This window comes from Geotrypetes seraphini, chromosome 4 (assembly GCF_902459505.1).
Source record: "Geotrypetes seraphini chromosome 4, aGeoSer1.1, whole genome shotgun sequence".
NCBI classification, from domain to species: domain Eukaryota; kingdom Metazoa; phylum Chordata; class Amphibia; order Gymnophiona; family Dermophiidae; genus Geotrypetes; species Geotrypetes seraphini.
In genome coordinates, this window is record NC_047087.1 from 240,909,890 (window position 1) to 240,933,452 (window position 23,563).

General features: G+C 39.9%; 2 protein-coding genes across 11 annotated transcripts in view; one reads left to right on the top strand and one right to left on the bottom strand.

The window, feature by feature from the left end:
• The window catches only part of CTNNA3 (catenin alpha 3), a 1,751,094-nt gene that overhangs the window by 568,985 nt on the left and 1,158,546 nt on the right, over positions 1–23,563 (top strand). The window lies entirely within an intron of this gene.
• The window catches only part of LRRTM3 (leucine rich repeat transmembrane neuronal 3), a 307,499-nt gene continuing 296,561 nt past the window's right edge, over positions 12,626–23,563 (bottom strand). For 2 of the 6 annotated variants that reach the window (XM_033940470.1, XM_033940468.1), the window contains one exon: positions 13,956–14,076. In XM_033940470.1, the coding sequence (XP_033796361.1) occupies position 14,076 (1 nt within the window). In that variant the 3' untranslated portion in view covers positions 13,956–14,075. Of the gene's footprint in view, positions 14,077–23,563 lie in introns of all 6 variants that reach the window. The other 4 variants (XM_033940469.1, XM_033940467.1, XM_033940471.1 and 1 more) reach the window with 4 other exon arrangements.

The window sequence follows — 23,563 nt, forward strand, 5'->3', positions numbered from 1 at the left end:
AACCTATCAAGATTTGCTTTCAGTCAGGCATGATGGAAAAATATCTCTTTGTATTTCTACTACAATTTTTTGGTTTTGTATTTCTTGGTACTTGCAAATATTCTCCCTCTACATCATTCATGCAATAATCACTTCTATTGACAGTGCCATTCATGTTTTTCTCGCTTGTCACAATGTCTGATTTTCCTGCATCAAGCTTCATATCTTGGAATGGAAATGTCCTAGGTGATCATAACTTCTTCATTTTCCATTGTTTCCTAGGTACAGTGATGAGGCGATTACAAAATTTTCAATGGATGAAACAATCTGCCTTATGCAGTGGTCTCAAACTCAAACCCTTTGCAGGGCCACATTTTAGATTTGTAGGTACTTGGAGGACAACAGAAAAAAAAATAGTTAATGTCTTAATAAAGAAATGACAATTTTTCATGAGGTAAAACTCTTTATAGTTTATAAATCTTTCCTTTAACTGTTAAAAGAAAGATTTATAAACTATAAAGAATTTTACCTCCTGCAAAATTGTCATTTCTTTAATAAGACATTAACTATTTTTTCTGCGGGCCTCACAATTAAAATTTAACATCTTTCCTTTCTCAAAACTGACATTTCAATCACCATATTGAAAATAAAATCATTTCCCTACCTTTGTTGTCTGGTGACTTCATTTTTCTGTGCTTTTAACTATGTTTCCAGGGTCTTTTTGTCCTTTGACTGTTTTTCTCTCCGGTCTTCACTTTCTGCCTTGCATCCATCTTTGGCATTAACTTAACATTCAATTTTTCAATTTTTCTGCTTTCTTCTCAAAATCTACTTTTCCATGTCTTACCTTCCTTTCCTAACTCTCTCACCTTCCCTCCCTATTTCCATGGTCTGACATATCTCTCCTTTCATTCTCTCTCATCCTCCCTCTTTCCTTTCCCCTGGTCTGGCATCTGTCTCCTTTCCTCCCCTCCCCCCATGCCCTGGCATCTATCCATCCCCCTCCATGGTCTTGTATCTCCTTTCCCTCCCTCAGACTTGGCATCTCTTATTCCTCTCCTCTCTCTTATATTCCTTTTCCCTCCTTCCCTCTCTCCCCAATTGGGTGCATCAGCATTTCCCTCCCCCTTCCCTGTGCATTAGCATTCCCCCCCCATGCAGCAGCATTTATCTTCCCCCTCCCTCCCTTCCTTCCTTCCCTTCCCTGGACTCGATGATCGAGTGTTGGTTCCCTTGCTGAAGTCTTTTTTCCGTTCAAAGCCATGGGTGGTGGTTCCTCGTGCGATGCGCACCTGCATCAAAAGCCTGCTCTCTGACATTGTGACGTCAGAGAGGCTTCCGATGCAGGCGCAGATCGCGAGAGGAGCCATCACCCATGGCTTTGAATGGAAAAAATACCGCAGCAAGGGAGCTGACACTCAATCATCGCATCCAGATTATGGGCCACAGAATAGTACCTGGGGGGCCACATGCGGCCCGCAATTTTGAGACTGCTGGCCTTATGGTATTTTTTTTCAGTTCTTGCTATGAACCATCTCATCTGTAATTCACTGTCCTGTACTGCCACCATTAATCTCCCATCCATAGATTTCAGTTCACCACTCCTCAAGCATTCATGGGTCTGGATTTGATCGATATGCAGCCAATTCCAAGACTTGGTTCCTTTCATCTAGCTTCCCCCTATGCCTGGAATAAACTGCCACATCCCTTCCCTTGCTTAAAAGCAGACTGAAAACCTATGTTTTTGATATAGCCTTCAATCCATAACCCTAATCCCCACTGCCCACCAACCTGTCCATGGCATCTTATTTGTTTATCTTGTATGTTTAGATTGTAAGCTCATTCGAGAAGGGACTGTCTTCTTTGTGACTCTGTACAGTGCTGTGTACATCTGGAAGTGGTATAGAAATAATTAGCAGTAGTAGTAATCAGTTAGCCAGTGGCAATATACTGTAGAGGCAGTAGCTGATTAGGACAGACATACCCACTCTTTTCTTCCAGATATGCCCCCTCCCATAAAAATTAAAACATTTTGTAGCACACGGTTTGCATGCACACATTCAAAATTTACTATGGGATGCCTCAGCCCTTTCAAACTGTGGTAAGCACACACTAGTGTTTACTGCAGCTTAGTAAAAGGAGCCCTAGCTGTCTTATTCCATTATGTTAAAGCATTTTTCAGTATTGGTTTTGATTTCTTGTAATATTCTAGGCTGATCTTTTCTTGTAGTAATTTGTGCTGGAGGGTTGAACCATTTTCTACACAGTTATTCATATACACTTTACTGTTCAAGCAAAAGGATTGAAAGACCAGTTAAGATACACAGGGAGACATGATCGAGACGTTCAAATATCTCACGGGCCGTATCGAGGTAGAAGAAGATATCTTCCTTCTCAAAGGTCCAACGACAACAAGAGGACATCCATGGAAAATCAGGGGCAGGAAATTGCACGGTGACACCAGGAAGTACTTTTTCACTGAAAGAGTGGTTGATCGCTGGAATAATCTTCCACTTCAGGTGATAGAGGCAAGCAGCGTGCCTGATTTTAAGAAGAAATGGGATTGTTACGTGGGATCTCTTCACAGAGTTAAGTAGGGGAGGGTCATTAGGGTAGGCAGACTAGATGGGCCGTGGCCCTTATCTGCCGTCTATTTCTATGTTTTCAGGTAAGAAAAAGTTTGTGTTGGGTTAATTATGGAAATTTATAAGCTTACGTATCCAGTGTGGACAAATCACAATTCACCAAACCAAATACAGTAAAACCTTGGTTTGCGAGCATAATTTGTTCTGGAAACATGCTTGTAATCCAAAGCACTTGTATATCAAAGCAAATTTCCCCATAAGAAATAATGGAAACTCAAGACGATTCATTCCACAACCCAAAAAACTTGAATAGAAAATACGGTACTGTAGTACATTTTAAAAAGTCACTACACTCCCACGTAAGAGAGAGAAGAACCATTGGCTCAATTGTGACATGCGTATACAGTGCGTACTTGTATTGCAAGACCTCGCAGCGTCTTCGGCTCAGTTGTGATGACGTGCTAGCATTGCAAGACATCGCTCGTTTATCAAGTTAAAATTTAATAAATCTTTTTGCTCATCTTGCAAAACACTCACACACCAAGCTACTCACAATCCAAGGTTTTACTGTAATCTTATACTGTTATCAATAACTGCTGTATGTTAGTTTATTTTGCTTCCAAATTCTTTATTCATGACTGAAGCTCAGCTGTTCTTGCTCATGTTTCCACCTTGTTTCTTATCTGTTCCTATACTGCCTTTTGATTAATTGCCCAGGTTTGACCTCAGCCAGGTCCTGACCCTGAGTCTGCTTACTGGACCTGTAGTCTTTCAGGTACTGCCCTGAGTTTTTTGTTGTCTGGACTGTCAATTCATGTTTGTCACTTTAATCACAGGTGTGACCTAATAAAGAATCAGCAACTTCCAAAAAATCTTCTCAGGATCAGACAGGAATACGTTACCATTTGTCCAATTTTTTAGGAGCATACTTTATGGGATCAGATGCTCTCTTTTTTTCCCCTCCATTATGTGTAGGAGTGATTATGGGAGTACCAGAATACTGGACATCTATGAACTGAAGTACAATTACAGAAGATTGTATCAAAGTCCTAAGGTCAAAGTCTACGGCCATGGATAACATCAGCCCAGGCCCTGATGAAATAATTCATTTACCTGTAGGCCCCTGCCTGGTAGAAGGGATAGGTCAGAATATCACCAAAGCAGCATCTTTGAGAAAGATGTTTATTTATCCTGCTCCAGGCAGTGTCTCTACCAATAATCTTCAAGTTTCATCTGTAATAGTATTTCTTCTATTTTCCATGAAGCACAACACTGGGGTTTCTTTTCTCTGAAGTTTCTTGTCAAATTCACTAGCACAGAAAACATTTCAAGATATAGATTTACCGGCAACTCCAATTGCCCTTCTGTATTGGGAAGAAAGTAAAATAATTTTACCTGCTACAATTAAAGGGTTAGAAAATTTTTTTTATGAAATTGGACTTGGCAGACTAAAAATATGTAAGTTTCTCAACACTCACTGGTTTTATGAAAAGGGCTATAAATTTTTCATAGCAAAGAATAACCATGGGTTACTGGACCTCTAATAAAGGAGAACAGAATGCTGCACCATCCAACTGAATTACAGATAGATGGATATGTATAAGAAAACCTTCATCTAATGAGTGCTGCTCCGATGGTCATAGAGTTCCTATGAGCATCGACGCATCGCAGAGCATTCAGCATGCTGGCTGGTACTAAGAAACCTCTTGCATGGTTTTGTAAAAATAGGGGATGGGGGAGATATTGTCTAAATAGTTTATCCATTTGCTTCATACTGATAAGCCTCATCATATTTCCAATTCTAATTCCTAATCTGTCTCAGTTAAACAGGGAACAATTGTGGAGCAGAGTAGCTATAAAGTAGGACCAACATTATTAAATTTATTCTGCACTAAGGATAGGAGAGGTACTTATCAAGCTGTGATAGAGCTCTAATCTATGTTATCTAATCCTTAACCTCCCCCCCCCCCCTTTATTAAGCCACAGTAGAGGTTTCTACAGTGACCCAGAGCGCTAAATGCTCATAGAATTCCTATGAGCGTCAGAGCATTTAGTGCCCTGGGCCGCAGTAGAAGCTTCAACTGCAGTTTAGTAAAAAGAGGGCCTAAATTATGTTAAATGGCTCTAATGCTAATTATTGGGCCTTAATACAAAGATAATAGGCCACCCTGTAGTGTACCGTAATAAGATATCAAAACATGCAAAAACATATAAAACATCTTTTACCGTACCTTGATAACTTCCTGCCCCAAACAGCTGAGCAGCAGGAGACTGCTTTGAGGTTTCCCCTGCAGCTCAGCTGTTCGGGATTTCCCTCCCGGCTCTGCACATGTGTCAGAGTTGGTTTTCCAACAACTGATGGGGTGAGATTATGGTAGACCTCTGAGAAACTCATTTGCATGGGAAACCGTTTGAGTTTCAATCCCTGTTTGGAAATTAGACAACAACAACAAAAAAATCGGCCCACAGCAACCCGTACAGTCTTAACGACCATTTTTAGTGCATCCATGCCTGAGTTTGGTAAAGATTTTATTATTTCTAAAGAAATTTGTAGGTATGTGTCATGATTTTTACATTCATATTTTCTAAGGCTATAATAGGAACTACTCAAGTATTTGTAAATTTTATACAGTATATCTGTTTCAATAATACAGTATTTCATTACAACTTTTAGGGCTCCTTTTACGAAGCCGCATTAGCGGCTTTATCGCACGCACATTTTTAATCCGCGCTAGCCAAAAAACTACCGCCTACTCAAGAGGAAGCGGTAGCAGCTAGTGCGGCCGGCAAATTAGCGCGCACTATTACACGCATTAAACTGCTAACACGGCTATGTAAAAGGAGCCCTTAGTATCAGCTTTGTACTTGGACAAAGTAGGAGTAATTAATAACAAGATTAATATCTTTTGTAGGGTGTTATTGAAAAAAAAATGCTAGAAAAGCAAAACGACGTAAACGTCTCCAAATGATAAATTTGATACTTTGCTATGAAATTACCTATTATAAAAGTTTGAGAAAAATCACTAGTTGATTAATGTATAATTAGTTTTAAAGATTAGGCTTTGAATTTTGTCATCTGTGGTTAGATTTTGAATTTTAATAATGGTGCTTAGATTAGTTTTCAAAATTACAGGAACATTGTGTGATTTATGTAGATCATAGAAAGAGAATCTGAAAAAAAGATTTGAGGAAATTCCATAAATTAGCTCCTCAGTTTAGATGTCCTAATGCCATGCACCTAGCACCAATTCTATTATGGAATCTTGGCAATGGTGCAGCCATATTTAGGGGCATCCTCTTGGGTAGATAGATGTAAGCTCACATGCTGAAGTGTACAAAGTAATGTGCAATTGTCAATCACCCGCTAGGTACCATTTATAGAATTGCACCTGTAGGCATTGAAAGCTTAGGCACACTGCCATTTAAGCCAGGGCTAGGCACCTAAGTCAACCCATGCCCAAACTCTGTCTTGAATCTGCCCCTAACTATGTCTACTTTCTGGTAGGCACTCCAGTGTAGATGCCTACTTCAAAGCAATAGGCACCTGCCGAGTTAGACACCTACTGGCTACATCATTCTTTTAAATGGTGCTTTCAATTATCAAGGGCAATTAAACCAATTAAGAAGATTAAGGTAAACTAAACTAAACCTTAAGTTTATATACCGCATCCTCTCCACGGAAGTGGAGCTCGGCATGATTTACAAGAACTTAAAATATAAGAAGAGAAAGGAAAAGGTTTACATGAGCTTATATATAGAATGGAAGAGTAAGGGGGAAAATAGAATTACATGTTAGAGAAGAGCCAAGTTTTCAGTTGCTTGCGGAATAGTTGGAGAGAGCTCAGGTTCTGCAACGGGATAGCAAGGTCGTTCCAGAGACCTGTGATTTTGAAGAGAAGAGATTTTCCCAGTTTACCTGCATAAAGAATACCACGTAGAGAGGGGAAGGATAGTTTATATCTTTGGGTGGATCTGGTGGAATCAGGACTCGAGGAGTTAAAGGATAGTGGGATTAGGGGAGGAAGGATGCTGTGAATGATCTTAAAAGCCAGGCAGGAGCATTTGAAATGGATTCTGGAAATCACTGGGAGCCAGTGAAGATTGGACAGGAGTGGGGAGACATTGTCAGATATGCGTTTTGCAAAGATCAACTTGGCTGCAATATTCTGGATAAGCTGGAGTCTTTGAAGACTTTTTTTGTTAGGCATAAGTAAATGGCATTGCAGTAGTTAAGTTTGGAGAGGATGATGGATTGGACGAGGACGGCAAAATGTTTTTGGCGAAAGTAGGATCTTACTTTCCTCAGCATGTGGAGGCTGAAAAAGCATGATTTTGACAAGGAGTTGAGGTGGTTGTTGAGGGAGAGAGAAGAATCAATAGTGATGCCAAGGACCTTGCTTGAGAACTCAAGGTGCAGAGCAGTGCCTGTGGGTAGTGCAAAGATGGTGGGCAGGTGTTCTAACTTTGGGCCGAGCCAGAGTAATTTTGTTTTTGATTCATTTAGTTTCATATGTACCGAGAAGGACCAGGAGTGGCGTCTCATTATGCAAGATGTAATGTTCTCGTGGAGGTTGGTGAGGTTCTGGTCAAGGAGGACAAGGATGTCATCAGCGTATGTGTAGATTGTTTCAAGGGGGGAAAGTTGGAGGAGCTTCAGGGAGGACATGTAGATGTTAAAGAGAATAGGGGTGATCCCTGAGGGACACTGCAAGATGGTGTCCAAGGTACGGACATGGTGCCATTTGTGTTGACAGTGTAGGAACGATAGCGAAGGAAGTTTGAGAACCACTTTAGGACGGTGGAGTCAATTCCTATCTCGGAAAGTTGATAAAGTAGTATGTCGTGGTGGACGACATCGAAAGCTGCAGAGAGATCGAATTGTAAAAGAACAGTGAATTTGTTACGAGAATGTAGTTGTTGAACCTTTGAAATTAGGGAAACTAGGAGGGACTCAGATCAGCCTAACTACCGTTTATAGAATCTGGGCAATAATGTATAGTGTTTTATAAACTATCCCCCAGATTCTGTGTACGTTACCCAATGCTGGGTGGCCAATTTTGATTGTGGATCTCAGATCCACAGGAAACCTAATTAGCAAATTATACACTAAGAAGGCAAATAGAAAGCTAGGCATAATCAAGAAGGGTATTACAACCAGAACAAAAGAAGTTATCCTGCCGTTGTATCGGGCGATGGTGCATCCACATCTGGAGTACTGCATCCAATATTGGTCGTCGTACCTTAAGAAGAATATGGCGATACTCGAGAGGGTTCAGAGGAGAGTGACACGTCTGATAAAAGGTATGGAAAACCTATCATACGCTGAGAGACTGGAAAAACTAGGTCTCTTTTCCCTGGAGGAGAGGAGACTTAGAGGGGATATGATAGAAACTTACAAGAACAAGAGGGCATTCGGAAAAGTTGAAAGGGGACAGATTCAGAACGAATGCTAGGAAGTTCTTCTTTACCCAACGTGTGGTGGACACCTGGAATGCACTTCCAGAGGGCGTAATAGGGCAGAGTACGGTACTGGGGTTCAAGAAAGGATTGGACAATTTCCTGCTGGAAAAGGGGATAGAGGATTACTGCACAGGTCCTGGACCTGTTGGGCCGCCGCGTGAGCGGACTGCTGGGCACGATGGACCTCAGGTCTGACCCAGCGGAGGCATTGCTTATGTTCTTATGTTATGGTGTTAATAAGCACTTAATTGGCAGTAATTAGGACTTAAGCACAGATCAGCCCTACATCCTATTTTATAACATGTAAATCTAAATTTTATTAAAATAGATCCAGCTGGTTTTGTTTTGACATTACCTATTATTCTCAGTATTACTGATATATTGTGTGTGTGTAGATCAGGGGTACCCACACTTTTTTGGCTTGCAAGCTACTTCTAAAATGACCAAGTCAATATGAGTTACCAGCAATAAAATTTTTAAAAAAAACACAAAGCACACTGTACACAGAGAAAATGTTAATTATAATTTATATTCGGGTTTTTTCAAAAAGGTCAAGGCAGAAAACTTTTAAATATGCAATGTCACCTCAGTAACAACTATACAAATATACCCCCTCCCCTTTTACTAAACCACGATAGCAGCTTTTAGCGCAGGGAGCTGTGCTGAATGCCCCATGCTGCTCATAAGCTTCCTGTGCTAAAAATCGCTATCGCGGTTTAGTAAAAGGGGGCCATAGTGCAAAATATAGACAGCAGATATAAATTCTCAAAACAGACACATTTTGATCACTAAATTGAAAATGAAATCATTTTTCCTACCTTTGCTGTCTTGTGATTTCATGAGTCTCTGGTTGCACTTCCTTCTGACTATGAATCCAATATTTCTTCCCTTCTGTCTGCCTCCTGCATGCTTCCTCTCCTCCAGACTTCATTCCATTCCCCAACCAACATCTCTCTCTGTTCCTCCATGAATCCAACTTTTTCATCCTCTCTCCCTGCCCGCCATCTGCAACCGGACACACTCCATTTCCTCCCCCAACTTTTCCTCCCTGCCCCTTCTTTCTGTCTTTCTTTCTCTCACCTTGCCCCATTTCTTTCTTTCTTTCACTCTCCCTGCCCCTTTAATTCTTTCTATCTTTCATTCTCCCTGCCCCCTCAAGCCACCGCTGCCGATTTAAGCCATCGCCACCAATTTAAGCCTGCTTCTCCAACAATGCAAAAGCCAGGCCCGTGCAAGCACCAAGCCCACAAGCCTCCTCCTCCCCGATGTCAATTCTGACAACGGAGAGGAAGTTCTGACGTCAGAATTGAGACATGGGGGGGAAGGCTTGTGGGCCCGACACTTGTGTAGTGGCTGCATGTGCCTGGCTTTTGCGGCATCTGAGGCTCCGCGATCGACTGCAATCTACTGGTCGATCGTGCTTTACTTTTTGGGCACCCCTGGTCTAGGTTATCTCAGTAACTTTTAATATATTCACACAGATAAGCCAAATCTTCAGTTATGCCTACTTGTGGCTTTTTTTTCTTGTACCATAGGAGTCGACACACATTCTTTATTGATCGACTTTTTTTCAAAACTTAAATTTAGACAAGCACAGAGAGGAATGATCTGGAATGACAAACAGGGGATATCCTTGAAACAGCCTTCTATGGTGAAACATGTCGGAATGAGAATAGATCTCCGGCTGACATAAAAAATATACCAGATAAAGATAAGTGAATTTGAAACATATTAATAGCATGTTACAAAATTACACAAATTGCATGATCTGCATAAGAACATGAGATTGAAATGGTAAAGTTTTAAAGATTTAAGTTTTTTAAAAAAGCCAGTCAATGAAAAATGTGTGTCAATTCCTATGGTATAAGAAAAAAGCCATAAGTAGGAATATCTGAAGATTTGGCTTATCTGTGTGAATATATTAAAAGTTGCTGAGATAATCTAGACACATAAAATATATTGATAATGCTATCTATATTTCATAGCATACAACTCAGAAAAGAACATGAACGTGGGAGGGGCATGGGCAGGTCAGAGGTGTTCCCAGAAATTAAGTATGATGTTATAGAATACCTGCACTTATTCTCCTGACATAAGCTGGGTACGAGCATTTACACCAGATTTTGGTAAGTATAAATGCTTGTATCCAAAGTTAAACATGAAGGATCAGATTCAGTAAACGGTGCTCAAAATTCAGTGCCAGAAAAATTTGGTGCCTAGCACTGTTCTATAAAATGTTCCTAGCTGAATGTCCTTTATAGAATACTAAGTAGCACTGTTCCCGCCCCAACTTTCAGCACAAGGACTTTTGCCTGTTGAAACCAGGCATAAATCCTGGTGCGCAAGTTGAGCGCATATGCCCAGTATTCTATAACACTTTACCCAAATTATCGGAATGCTCCTGACCTGCTCATACCCTACCCATAGCTGCACTCCCTTTTGGGGTTGTGTACTATGCGATTTGGGGGTCCAGTGTTATAGAATCGTGCCTAGATAGAGATGCACACAATTTCTAATTGGTGCCAATTAATGACTGCAATTGTCAATATGTAATTATTGCTTAATAATGGCTTGTTAACAAATTCTGTTGCATGCACATCGTGGGGGGGGGGGGGGGGATGTGTACTAAGCTAGTATTCTCCAGTATAGATCACATCAAAGAGAGTGCCCTTTACAGAATACTAGCTTACTGCAGATCATAACTTTGGGCACCATTTACTGAATCTGGCTCTATGTGTGTAACTGGGAGACATGCCCATGGGCTGCTGTATGCTTTGCCCACATGTATGCTCCCCATGCAATTAGGTGCTATGGTACTTAGTTCTTTGATAGAATAGTGCCTAGTGGATACAGGTGCCTGTCAATTAATGAAGCTTTTGACACCCCCTAAATGCACAAACCTCTAGATGCCGGCTTATAGAATTGCCCCATTATATTTAGTGCAATGGGTAGCCTGCCAATGAGTCATTGTTTAACACAGATGGGAAGTTCCTGATTAACAGCACATCTCATCCCTTGAATTGATAGTGCAATATGAGCAGTTATATTTGATCATTCAGCAATCTGACACCCAGTGGTACCACTGTGAGACTATTGTCAAAAGTCTGAGTGGGCCATTTTGAATCCAGGCATTGCTGTGATAGGAGCAGCCAAGAGTTCTTCCTGCCCCCCCAGTACCCACTAGAGCAATGTATTGCAAACTGTGTACCCCAGCGAGATTCAGGGGGTGCCACAAGACACTGGTGAGGAGGCGCTGGCACCGGCTGACTACCTACAGGATGTGCCTCTCAGGGCCCCATTTGGAGGGCCTCCACATATGCGCAGCCATCAGCATGATGATGTCACACATGCATGTGATATCATCACGCCATCTGCGCATGTCCGGAGGCCCTCCAGCCAAGGCCTAGAGTTTAGTGTGCCACGGTTTCAAAATGTTTGCAAGACACTGCACAAGAATAATGTTGAGGGGTGTTGCACTAGAGATCAGGGGAGTGCCTTATAGATTCGGAGGTATTTGTCGGATGCTAGGGGAATGGTGTGTTCTGTTTTAGGCACTGGCCCTTTAAAAGATAGTAGGCTTGACTTAAAGCTATCTTGTTTTGTTGCTGCCAGACATGTGTGATATGTCCAGCTGCAGCAACGCAAAATAAAATTTACCACAGGGATTACTAATCAGTGGTAAAGTTTGCTGTGGTATAGTGTAATATTTGATCACAGCGTAGTACCCCTTTTGGTTGAAAGGAACTTCATTGCTATATTTTTACTTTTTGGTCCCTCAAGACAAAAAGATGAATGGCATAGTTACTTGCTTTTGTAATAGTGCTAGCTGAAATAATTTAATGTTATGACATTATTTTGTTTATGGATTCATTAAGCTTTTTTCCCCATAGACACAAAATTGGAGAGAGAGCTTTAATGAATCAGGCCCTATACATATGCACTCTCTCATAGCATTAGAACCAGCTCCACAGTGAACAGCTTTTGACAACCACGCGCACAGACGTGTAATGAAGATATATTTAGCCAGGTACCATAAGTGCAGTCACTTTATCTGTCACATTATCAAAGGCTACTTAAGAAACCGCTCCTAAACATGACTTCATTTTGGAATTTCTCAAGTCTGACCAGGGCAATAGGCAGTGACTGCATAAAGAAATTGTTTCTGTAATTTTCTACAGAAAGGACCTCCTTTCAATCTTATAGCTGCACCTTCAATGCAAATTGTTTTACATTACCTTTGGAAATAAAACAAAGATGGCAGCATAAATGACCCTAGTTTAACTCTACTTGAAAATGCCAAAACTGATTTAGCTCTGAGTGCGTAGTATCCTGTGAGAAGTTGTACTCTTCACCTGCCAGCGCTCAGCTGAATTTGTAAATCATTGCAATGGATTGAGAGAAGAAACCTTTCAGAAATGCCTCTGTTCAAAATGTGTTGGGAATATAGATGAAGAACCTTTAGAATTTCAAAATGGCTGAAGCGAGAGACATTTGTGAGGCAACTGCAATAAACCAACCATTATTTCTTAGCCCAAAAAACACAACAGCATGACTAGAGAAAACATATTCATTTATAGGTTGGATCTGTTGGTTTATCAAACTTTTTTTTTTTTTTTGGTTCGTGTCTTTGCTGTTTCTTGCTTTGTCCATGATATACTATTTTCTTTAATAAAATACTCTATTACAAGTAAAATAATGAGCCATTCATTTGGAAATATGTTGTTAAAATATCCCTCTTTATAGTTATATTTCACCGCTTAGAAACCAAGCTGTTAATCAAGGCAACAGTTAGACTTTGAGAAGAACTGTTATAAAACTCTTTGAATTTCATTTATAAACAAAAGAACTTTTTGGGTGAAATGAAATCTTTAACAAGTTTGAACAATTTCAACCATTTCTGAATAATGAATTATCTCTGGAACAAGTAGATAAAATTCTATACTGTAAGCATGGCAACGACCATGCATGTTTGGAACAGCCACATCATTTCAGAGCTTCCCGGGCACAAAAAACAGGTATGGAATGTTACTTAGAAAACTGAGCAGTTCTGAGGAACACAAGAAATTATTTTTTTTATTAACTAAGAGGTCCTTTGACTAAGCTACAGTACTGTGTACTTACCACAGGACATGCTCGGGCATCCTGCAGTTAGTTCAAAATCTGCATGTTAAAAGAATAGTTTAAAAATTTTTGTTGGAGTCAGCATGTCTGGGAATGGAGAGTAGGCATATCCTCTCCTAATCATTTTGTATGTCCACATTACTGGTTCATGCAGGATTACCTACTTAATAGGTGCCGGTAAGTGCCCCTATGGTAATTCTTTTTAATGGCTGCATACACACATGGCAACATAATTGCATGGCTGTTCATTTTTTTTTTTAAAAAGGAAACTGGTCATTTTCTGGATGCTGTAAAAATGGCCTTAGCGCGTGGGAAAAACCTGCTTAAGGGCATGCTAAGGCCATTTTTCACTACAGCTTAGGAAAAGGACCCCTAAAGCAAATTTGATTTTATGGATACCATCTATTCTTAATTCTTGAAACTTTACAATATGAAAAATACAATTGATCTGTACAGCTGTTTTTTGTTTTTACATATAGGTAGGATAATGAGTTTTGAAAAAAGATTGATTTCAAGGTTCATATTATGTTTTTATGTGAAAAAATACTGCACAACTTAGTTAATTGTAAATTGTCAACATGAAACAAAATTGTTCCCTTTTCATGTTTATCCCTTGGTTCTTCCACAATAGAATGCCGCTTTCTTGCTTGCGTATGAACTTCTTCCTCAGTGAAGTCCAGATCATAGGTATTTGGTTGCCAAAACTTTCAGCATGTCAGATAAGAGAAGCTGGTTATTGATTATCACTGAGTCGTGCTGATGTTATTGTGCTCAGATCAAGATCAGTCTCTACTAGGTGGGTATCCAAAGGGTCCTCCTGCATTTTCGTGTCATACGGCTTGTGAGAGAGAAGTTCATGATGCATACCGCAGTAACTTATTGTGGGCTGGTCATATGTTAGAAAAGATGAGACGCTCATAGACAAAGGTATCTGAAAAAAAATATTTGAAGAGTTCATTATTGAAAGCCATCTATGCAGGAAAACATTGCCTTACTTTTTTTTTTTAGTTGGATAAAACAAAATTCCATAATTGTAATATTGAGAACAACATAATAAATTCCCTGCTTTGCCATTTAAAGAATTTTAGCTTTTGTTATAAAATGTTGTTATGGCTGTAATTATACTTTACATTAATGTAGTTATGCTTTAGTTGATACATCCATTAAAAGATTATTTTTCAGCTAATCAGTTTTTGCTTATAAGAGATCCCCTAAAACTACCTGACTGTTCTTCTTTTCCCCCTTCTATATCTTAGATAGAAAGGCAAGGCCCATCAAGTGATGAGTAAAGATAATTTAAGAAATTAGTTAAGTGCTGGTATTTTAGGCCAAGAAAACTCTGGCTTAAAATACCTGTGCCTAAAAATACCATTGCCTAGGTGCAATTATACAAATGACATCTAACCTTAATTGACATGTGGTAGGTGCTGCTTTTCTAGTCACCTACCAATTAGACACAGTTTATAAAATCGATTTGGGTGCCAGAATATTAAGCCAGAGTGTTCTTGGTCTAAAATACCGGCACCTAACTCAGTCAATGCTAAAATTCCACCAAAATCCAACTTCAACCACACCTACTTGCGGGTAGGCACCTTGGTGTAGACACCTACATCAAAGTGTTAGGCGCCTACTGGCAAATTAATTTTTAATCGGTTTTTAATGGTGCTTTCAATTATCAGCCTTAATTTTAAAAATTAAGTTAGGCAACGATCTAGGCGCATAAATATAGACGTCTTTTATAGTATCAGGTCTTAAGGGTTCTCGTACTAACCACTAATCAGCTCCAGTATCTGATTAGCACTGGGCATGCCTACTCTTTTCCCCCAAACATGCATGCACAGATCTGAAAACTGCCTTGGAATGCCTGAGCATGACCTGCGATAGTGGATTTTAACCTGTGGTAAGCAGATGTAAATGCTTACCACAGCTTAGTAAAAGGTAAGCACTTACTTTTTCATCATGGAATTTGGACAACTTAAGGTAGCAATTTTTTTTAAGAACATAAGAATAGCCTTACTGGGTCAGACCAATGGTCTATCAAGCCCAGTAGCCTGTTCTCAAGGTGGCCAATCTAGGTCACTAGTACCTGGCCAAAACCCAAGTAGTAGCAACATTCCATGCTACCGAGACAGTGGCTTCCTCCATGTCTTTCTCAATAACAGACTGTGGACTTTTCCTCCAGGAAATTGTCCAAGTTATCCAGATAGATGTTTGGCTAGTGGTGAAGAATATCATCACTATCCAGATAATTTCCTGCTCTAATCTGTACTATGCCACCACTATTTGGATAGCACTAAAGTGGTCTGTAATGATGTGCAGAGATATTAGCCAGATAGTCCTCTCAAAATCAGTGGATGATTTTGGTCAGCCGCATTTAGAAACATAGAAACATGAAGGCAAATAAAGGCCAAATGGCCCATCTGCAGTATCCACTATCTTCTCTTCTTAAGACACCCCTGATGCCTGTCCCATACTTTTTTGAATTCAGACAGTGTCTTTGTCTCTACCACCTCTACATGGAGCCTATTCCAAGTATCTAACACCATTTCTGTAAAAATAATTTCTTTATATTACTCCTGAGTCTATTAACTTTATTCTATGCTCTCTCATTCTAGAGCTTCTTTTCAAATGAATTAGACTCACCTCATGCACATTTATGCCATGCAGGTTCTTAAATGGGCAGACTAGATGGGCCATTTGGCCTTTATCTGCTGTCATGTTTCTATGTTCTATGTTTCTATCATATCTCCCCTCTCCCATCTTTCCTCCAAAGTATACATATTGAGCTCTTTATGTCTGTCTCCCATATGCCTTATGTTGAAGACTACCATCCATTCTAGTAGCCTTCCTCTGGACAAACTCCATCCTGTTTATATCTTTTTGAAGGTGTGGTGTCCAAACGGGGTTCGTTGCTCAAAGACATTCAAACAACACCAGACTGGCTTTTCATATGTTATATTTAACCAAAGCCATGGGAAATCCGACCTTTTCTTTATCTTTGGATGCAGAAAAGGCCTTTGATCGTGTGGAGTGGACCTTTAAGTATCAAGCAATGGATTGGTTTGGTACTGGTTCGGGATTTATACAAATGATTCAAATCTTGTATAGTTCCCCTTCTGCCAGATTATATATTAATAATACTTTTTTGGAACGTTTTAGTCTGAAGAGGGGAGTCAGACAAGGGTGTCCATTATCTCCTTTACTGTTTGATATTGTTCTGGAACCCTTGTTATTGGCTATAGATTCAGGGTATTCCTTACGCAGGTCGGGAATATAAAGTCTCTGCGTATGCAGATGATATTTTGCTTCATTTGAGGAATCCTGAAACTACCATTCTGTAATTACTGGATTTGATTGACAGATTAGGGAAATTTTCTGGATATAAAATAAATTGGAGTAAATCTGAGGTTCTTCCGCTAAATGTACACTGTCCAAAAGGATTATTTGATACATTCCCTTTTCTTTGGAAGGAAGAGGGTATAAAATATTTAGGTATTTGGATTCAAAAAAACACTGGAAGAAACTATGAAAGTAAATGAAAAATCTCTATTGCTGAAGGTCACAGAATTGTTGAGCAATGGAACCCTTTACATCTGTCTTGGTGGGGGAAAGTTCAAACGGTTAAGATGATGATTTTGCCTGTGGTTTGCTAACAAATGAGTATGTTGATAGTGTTTTTTCAGGGGTCTATTTACAAAAAAAGAAATAGTATCTTTACCAAATTTATTTGGCTGGGTAAAACAGTCCGAATTGCTGTAGTATCTTTACAAAAACCAATTGCAGCAGATGGGGTAAATTTCCCAAATTTTTATAGGTATCATCAGGCCTATATATTGCGTCAGGGTATGCATTGGATCCTGCCTGAGCTCATGGAACACCTTTCTGATTGGCTGCACTTAGAATGGCAAATTATGTCCCCATTACGATTGTTTCATGTGTTGAGTATCAAGTTACCCAGATATGTTAAGGACAATATTATTTTATTTGATACCTGGAAGACCTTGAAATTTATTAATAAATTAACAGATATTCCAATAGAGAAATCTACTTATCAATCCTTATGGCTATACTCCAAGGTTCAAATTGGCGAGTCTGGGATCTTCTGGACGCATTGGATGCAGGCAGGTATATGTACACTAGATGATGTTCTATCAAATGGGAAAATGCTTGATTTTTCATGACTGCAACAATCATGTGGTATTTCAAAGTTTCAAAATTATAGGTGGTTGCAGCTGAAGCAGGCCATTCAGAGTGGGTTCCCTGATTGGCAAAATCTAAAAAAATCATTACAGCTTGCAGGTCTTATGCTTCCAGACAAATTTATTAGGGCATCAGGCCGCTCAGTGGTATAAATTAATATCTGAATTCTTGAATAAAAAACCAAAAACTAGTTTTAGAGACATTTGGAGCATTCAGATAAAGCAGTATATTTCTGCGTCTCAATGGCCACAAATTTGGACTTGGAGGATGAGATGTACAGCGTCAGCATCTATGAGACAAACCTGGTTTTTCTTGTTGCATAGGATTTTTGGACCCCAGTTCGTTTGCAAAAGTTAGACAGTTTTAATCTAATAGATGCTGGCACTGCCATCTAGCACTGGGACATTGGATCATCTGTTGTTCTATTGTCCGCTGATACTCAACTTTTGGAAGTCAATATGGGGACAGATTAATATTATACTGGGATCAACAATTCCATTGACATATGAGGTAGTCATATGTGGAACATTACTGCATATTAAGCCTCCCATGAACCGCTATCAATGCCGGCTTTTCCTAATTATGACAGGGATAGCCATGCAAATGGTAACTTGCAATTGGAAAAATTATGATCGCCTTAATTTTCCTTTTTGGTGGGCGAGTTTATGCTCAAGCTATAGGTATGAGGAAATGAATGCTGTTAGGTTGGGGCATAGCAATTTATTTAAACTGGTTTGGGGCCTGTTGACGTCTTTTATTTCTTCATTATAGTTGTCTTTTGTCTTTAATTTTTGTTTATTTGTATGCACATCCAGGACAGGGTAGGAGGGGGGATATCTCTTTTGCTTATTCCTTGATTGAATGTATTGGAAGGGGGGGGTATTTTTCTGCATTGTTATTGATTGAATATAAGTGCTTATTTTGATTATTAATGTTTGTATAATTTGTATTAGTCTTGAAAATTTAATAAAGATTTTTTAAAAAAAGAAGATGCGGTGTCCAGAACTGTACACAATATTATAAATGAGGTCTTACCAGAGTCTAAACATGGGCATCAATACATCCTTTTTCCTACTGGCTATACCTCTCCCTATCATCCTTCTAGCTTTTGCCGTCACCTTATCTGAGTAACAGATGCTGGTGTTTTTGACTTTTGGGCCAGATAATTATTTTGTGGCTCCGTTCTATCTTCAAGGGTCATATTTAAAAGGGTTTAACAAGTCAGGGAAGGATCCTGCCTGGTGGACCAGCCATCTGCCAGCATTAAGCATGCTAATACTTGCTAGTATTCTCAGGGCCATAGCAGGTTATGTGCAGGCAGTGCAGCTGCACAGGGTGTAAAGAAGATAGGGGTTCCAAAATTGTGTGTTATCCATTGCCTACCCTGCTTGGCTGAGACAAAGTGGGTGCATTAGAAGTTTGGGGGGCATGTCACATAAGGCATGTTTCTGGCTCGGGTCAGTTCTGAGTATTCTATATGATCCACACTTATAGAATTGCCAGCATGATGACAATACTGGGGGTATACACATGCCAGATTCTCTGACAAGCCAGAATATGTGGCTTCTGGAAAGGAATGCTGCTGCAATGAGTGATAAAAATAGATGGGACTCAGATGGGTAGAATTAACAGTAAAGAAATAAAACAGTTCCTCATAAAAGTACTACAGCCAAAGCAAAGTTATGACTGAACTGGAATCCAAGACAGAATGAGAGAATTTGCAGGGTCAAAACGACTTAAAATCAACAATGACAAAAAAAAAGAATTATTTTATAACTATTGAAATGATATTCAAAATATAGACTATAAAATGTCATATTATTGAGAAATTATAATAAATTTACATCTTCACAGTTCCCATTTGGGACCTCATTAGCTGTGGATAAACTTTGAAGACCTCTCAGATTCTGTTTCTTTATCCTTCCCTTTTGAATTTCGTGAATGCAGCTAGTTTTAGACCAAAATAATAATATAACACGCTTTTAACCTGAAAATTCAAACTTTTCACTGCAACTGCAATAATTCAGACTGTGTTTTAAATACTGGCTCCCAAGAGGCAATTAGATATGATTTCCAAAATTTGTAAAATTATGAGAACTCTTTATTATTTTCTCAGATTCAATAGACTTTCTTCTAATGGACATAATAACAGTAATTTACATGCATGTGGAAAACAGCCAGCATTGGTAATTATTACATTTTTATTTCCCCAAAATGCTTTATGAAATATTCTCTGGCAATGCTGTTGGAGAAAGAGGTGGAATATACCCTATAAAATCAGTTGATGAAAGGAGTTCTTCCAACAAACAGCACAAATTTTTCAAGGGATGTTGTCAAGCAGAAAATATGACTATCTTAAGGCAGTTTAAATCCATTATCATTGTATAATGCTCCCAGATCTTCTACGAAAACCAAAAATACTCTGTGGAGTGACGATGTTCCTAAATGGACTTTATTTGAAAGTGTCAAAGTTCCAAAGGTACACTGAAATCATCCACATAAAATAATTCCATCCACATAAAAATAAATCATCCACATAAGAGCCTTAAAGGACCTAGTCCGCTAGGGATACAGGACCCAACACGGTCTGCGTTTTGACAAAAAGTCTTCTTTAGGGGTCCCTGGGGGTCCTATAAAGGTGAATATGTGGGAAACAATTGTGTGGTGAGCCGGAAGTGAGACACTGCTTGCATTTGCAATGGAAAGGGCCGTGTTGGGTCCTGTATCCCTAGCGGACTAGGTCCTTTAAGGCTCTTATGTGGATGATTTATTTTTATGTGGATGGAATTATTTTATGTGGATGATTTCAGTGTACCTTTGGAACTTTGACACTTTCAAATAAAGTCCATTTAGGAACATCGTCACTCCACAGAGTTTTTTTTTGTTTTCTCTGGATTTTCTTCTTTGTGGATATTTTGGGGTCAATTCCTTTTGTTTTTTCCCAGATCTCCAACAACATCACAGTTAATGTTGCCATCATCCCCCACCTTTGGTGGACTTGTGCAGTCCTGATTATAATGTGAACTTATTGAGATCTTTTTTTTTTAGCCTGCCCATGCTGCAATCCCGAATGCAGATTTTGGGACCTTATTTGGGGTTGTGACTCCCAGTTTGGTAAGCACTGATCTAAGATATGGTTAATATGGATAGACAAGAGGATAATAATCCACTGAGAAAAACGTGTGGGTAATTATACTCTGGATTTCATTGCTGGAGAATGTGATCAAATCAGTTAGTTTTAGCAGGGTTTTAAAAAGATTTGGATAATTTCCTAAAAGAGAAGTCTATAGGCCATTATTGAGATGGCTTGGGGAAATCCACTGCTTATTCCTAGGATAGTAGCATAAAATCTGTTTTACTACTTGGGATCTAGCTAGGTACTTGAGACCTGGGTTGGCCACTGTTGGAAACGAGGTACTGGGTTTGATGGACCTTCGGTCTGTCCCACTATGACAATTCTTATATTCTTATTTCTTTATTTTATTTCTTTATATACTGCCTATTAATTGTCTAAGGGCTCCTTTTACTAAGCTGTGGTAGCGGTTTTAGCAAGCGCTTAGCGTGTGCAGCAATGCCATGCACACTAGACGCTAACGCCTCCATTGAGCTGGCGTTAATTTTTCCGCTTAGCGCAGGGGTGTCCAATGTCGGTCCTCGAGGGCCGCAGTCCAGTCGGATTTTCAGGATTTCCCCAATGAATATACATGAGGTCTATTTGCATGCACTGCTTTCATTGTATGCTAATAGATCTCATGCATATTCATTGGGGAAATCCTGAAAACCCGACTGGATTGCGGCCCTCGAGGACTGACATTGGACACCCCTGGCTTAGCGGATGCTAATCTGCAGCGTGCGCTAAAAACACTACCGCAGCTTAGTAAAAGGAGCCCCTAAGTGGTTTACATTCAGGTACTCAGTCATTTGTCCCTATCTGTTCCGGTGGGCTCACAATCTATCTAGCGTACCTGGAGCAATGGAGGATTGAATGACTTGCCCTGGGTCTCAAGGAGCAGCACCAGGACTTGAACCAACAACCTAGGCCACTTTTTCCTCCGTATGACATTCAAAGTGATTTAACTTTTTGGAAATGGTTCTGATAGTTAAATTGCCTGTTTAGGGCTAACCACTAATTTACAGTAGCACTTAACTGGTTAATGCCCCTGAAAATAACTGGTGAGTGCTGAACAGAAAATTTGTTACTTTGGGGATGTTCTGAGGATAAAAAGTCAGCACTTGGTTAATTAAGTGCCAATATTCAGCACTTAACCGGACAAGGTCACCATATCAATAGGAATGACTTTTATACTACTCTATCTTTCATGATTCAACTGCTCTCTTCATTTTTATCTCTCCTACAACAGATCTAGCATCTTTGTCCCTCTCTCCTTATTTCTCTGCTGACCCCCTTCCCAGCATCAGTCTTTCTCTACTTTCTCATTCCTCTCTCTCTCCCCTTTCCTTCATCTGATCTCTCTAATCCACCCTGATCACTTCCCCTCCTCTAATCTCCCTACCAGCTGTTTCCTTCCTTTTTTTCCTCCTCCCCTGTCCTGCAGTACCCCTTCTCCCTTCCTTCCTCCCCCTATCCAACAATAACTCTCTTCCCTTCCGCCCCTCCTAGCAGCATCTTTCCTTATCCCTCCCTCCCTCTAGATTCAGTAGCAGCTCTCCCTTTATTTTCCTTAGTCCAGCAGCTTCACATCCTCCAACAGTGGCTTCCTCTCCTTTCCTCCGCTTCCCTCCCAGCAGCTCTCAGTACTTGCCTGCAGCAGTGACAGTAGTGTCAGCACAGTGATTCACTTAGGCAGCCTTGGGTCCTTTGATGGGTCATGCCCGCTTCTGAGGAAAGAGCAAGTTGCATCATCAGAGGCGGGCTGCGACTCAGCAAAAGCCCCAAGGCTGCGCTGATGCTATTGGCACTGCTGCAGGCAAGTATTGAGAGCTGCTGGGAGGGGAGCAGAGAGAAGGAAGCCACTGTCGGAGGCTGAGAAGCAAAACATCGGAGCTCATCGGGTCCCCCTGATCTTGCTGGCCCTGTGTGGACCGGCAGAAAATTTTCGGCAGGCCAGATTAAAACGCTAAACAGGCCGGATATGGCCTAGAGTGTGCAAATGGCAAAGGGGCATAGACTGAGTGTGTTTTGGGTAGTATTAGAGTATGCCTAGAAAATATATGTTTATTTCTCATTTTAGAATGGGAATAAATATTGATTTCCTAACAGATTGACATCAGGATTTACACCTGCTACAGTTACTTACCAAGCACAGTTAGGTTTTGGCAAAATGAGCAGTACTCCAGTCTTTGCAGTAGCATCTGTTAATTTTGCAGTTAAAGCACAACGGGGAATTCATCAAAGGATGCTAACCAGATTAGTGTGTGTTAAGTGCTAAATATGCCCATTATATTCTTATGGGTGTTTGTAGCAGTAACATGATAGCATCTGTTGAACCCTCTCCTAAATGCATAAAACGTATTGTGCTTTAGTAAATGGGCCCTTAAATATAATCTTGGTATTGGTATCAGATACATGGTTGTATCTCTTAAAAAGACCTGGAACCCACTAATGAGCATACCAGCTGATCAAGCCCCTCTGATGATTATTTCCCGATCAAGCCCCTCAAGTGATGCTCCCAATCTGATACTACCAAGAAAAACCCCTCCCCAAAGGTAAAACCCTCTCCCAAGAGATGGCTGTACCTTTGACGTGAGGCTTATGTTGATGGGATCAGATCAGGGATGTCATTTAGTAATGAGCCCTGAAAAAAAAATGATCAAGCCCAGAGTAATAAAAATGGTTATTTACATGAGTTTTCCTTTAGGCATAAAGTAGCTCAAGTGATTAATAATAATATAGACGGATGAGATGCAGACAGTGTCTGTCTTTAGTAATTATTATTCAACATCTCTGATTCTCTAAATGTTTGAAGTATGCCAAAAATATAATGCCAAATTTACATACACACACCCTCTTTTACCAGCTTCCATGCGGCAAATGCTCAGACACCCATTAAATTCCTATGGGTGTCAGAGTGATTACCACAGCAGTAGCCGCTACCACGGCTTTGTAAAAGGAGCCCTTGTTGTGCAAGATATGTAAAACACAGAGTTGTGGAATATTTTTTTAACTTATACAGTGTTATAATAGCATTTAGCAAATTATTGTACAGACAATTGCAATGCATAAAGTAGTTATGGTTAAATATATGTCTCTGACAATT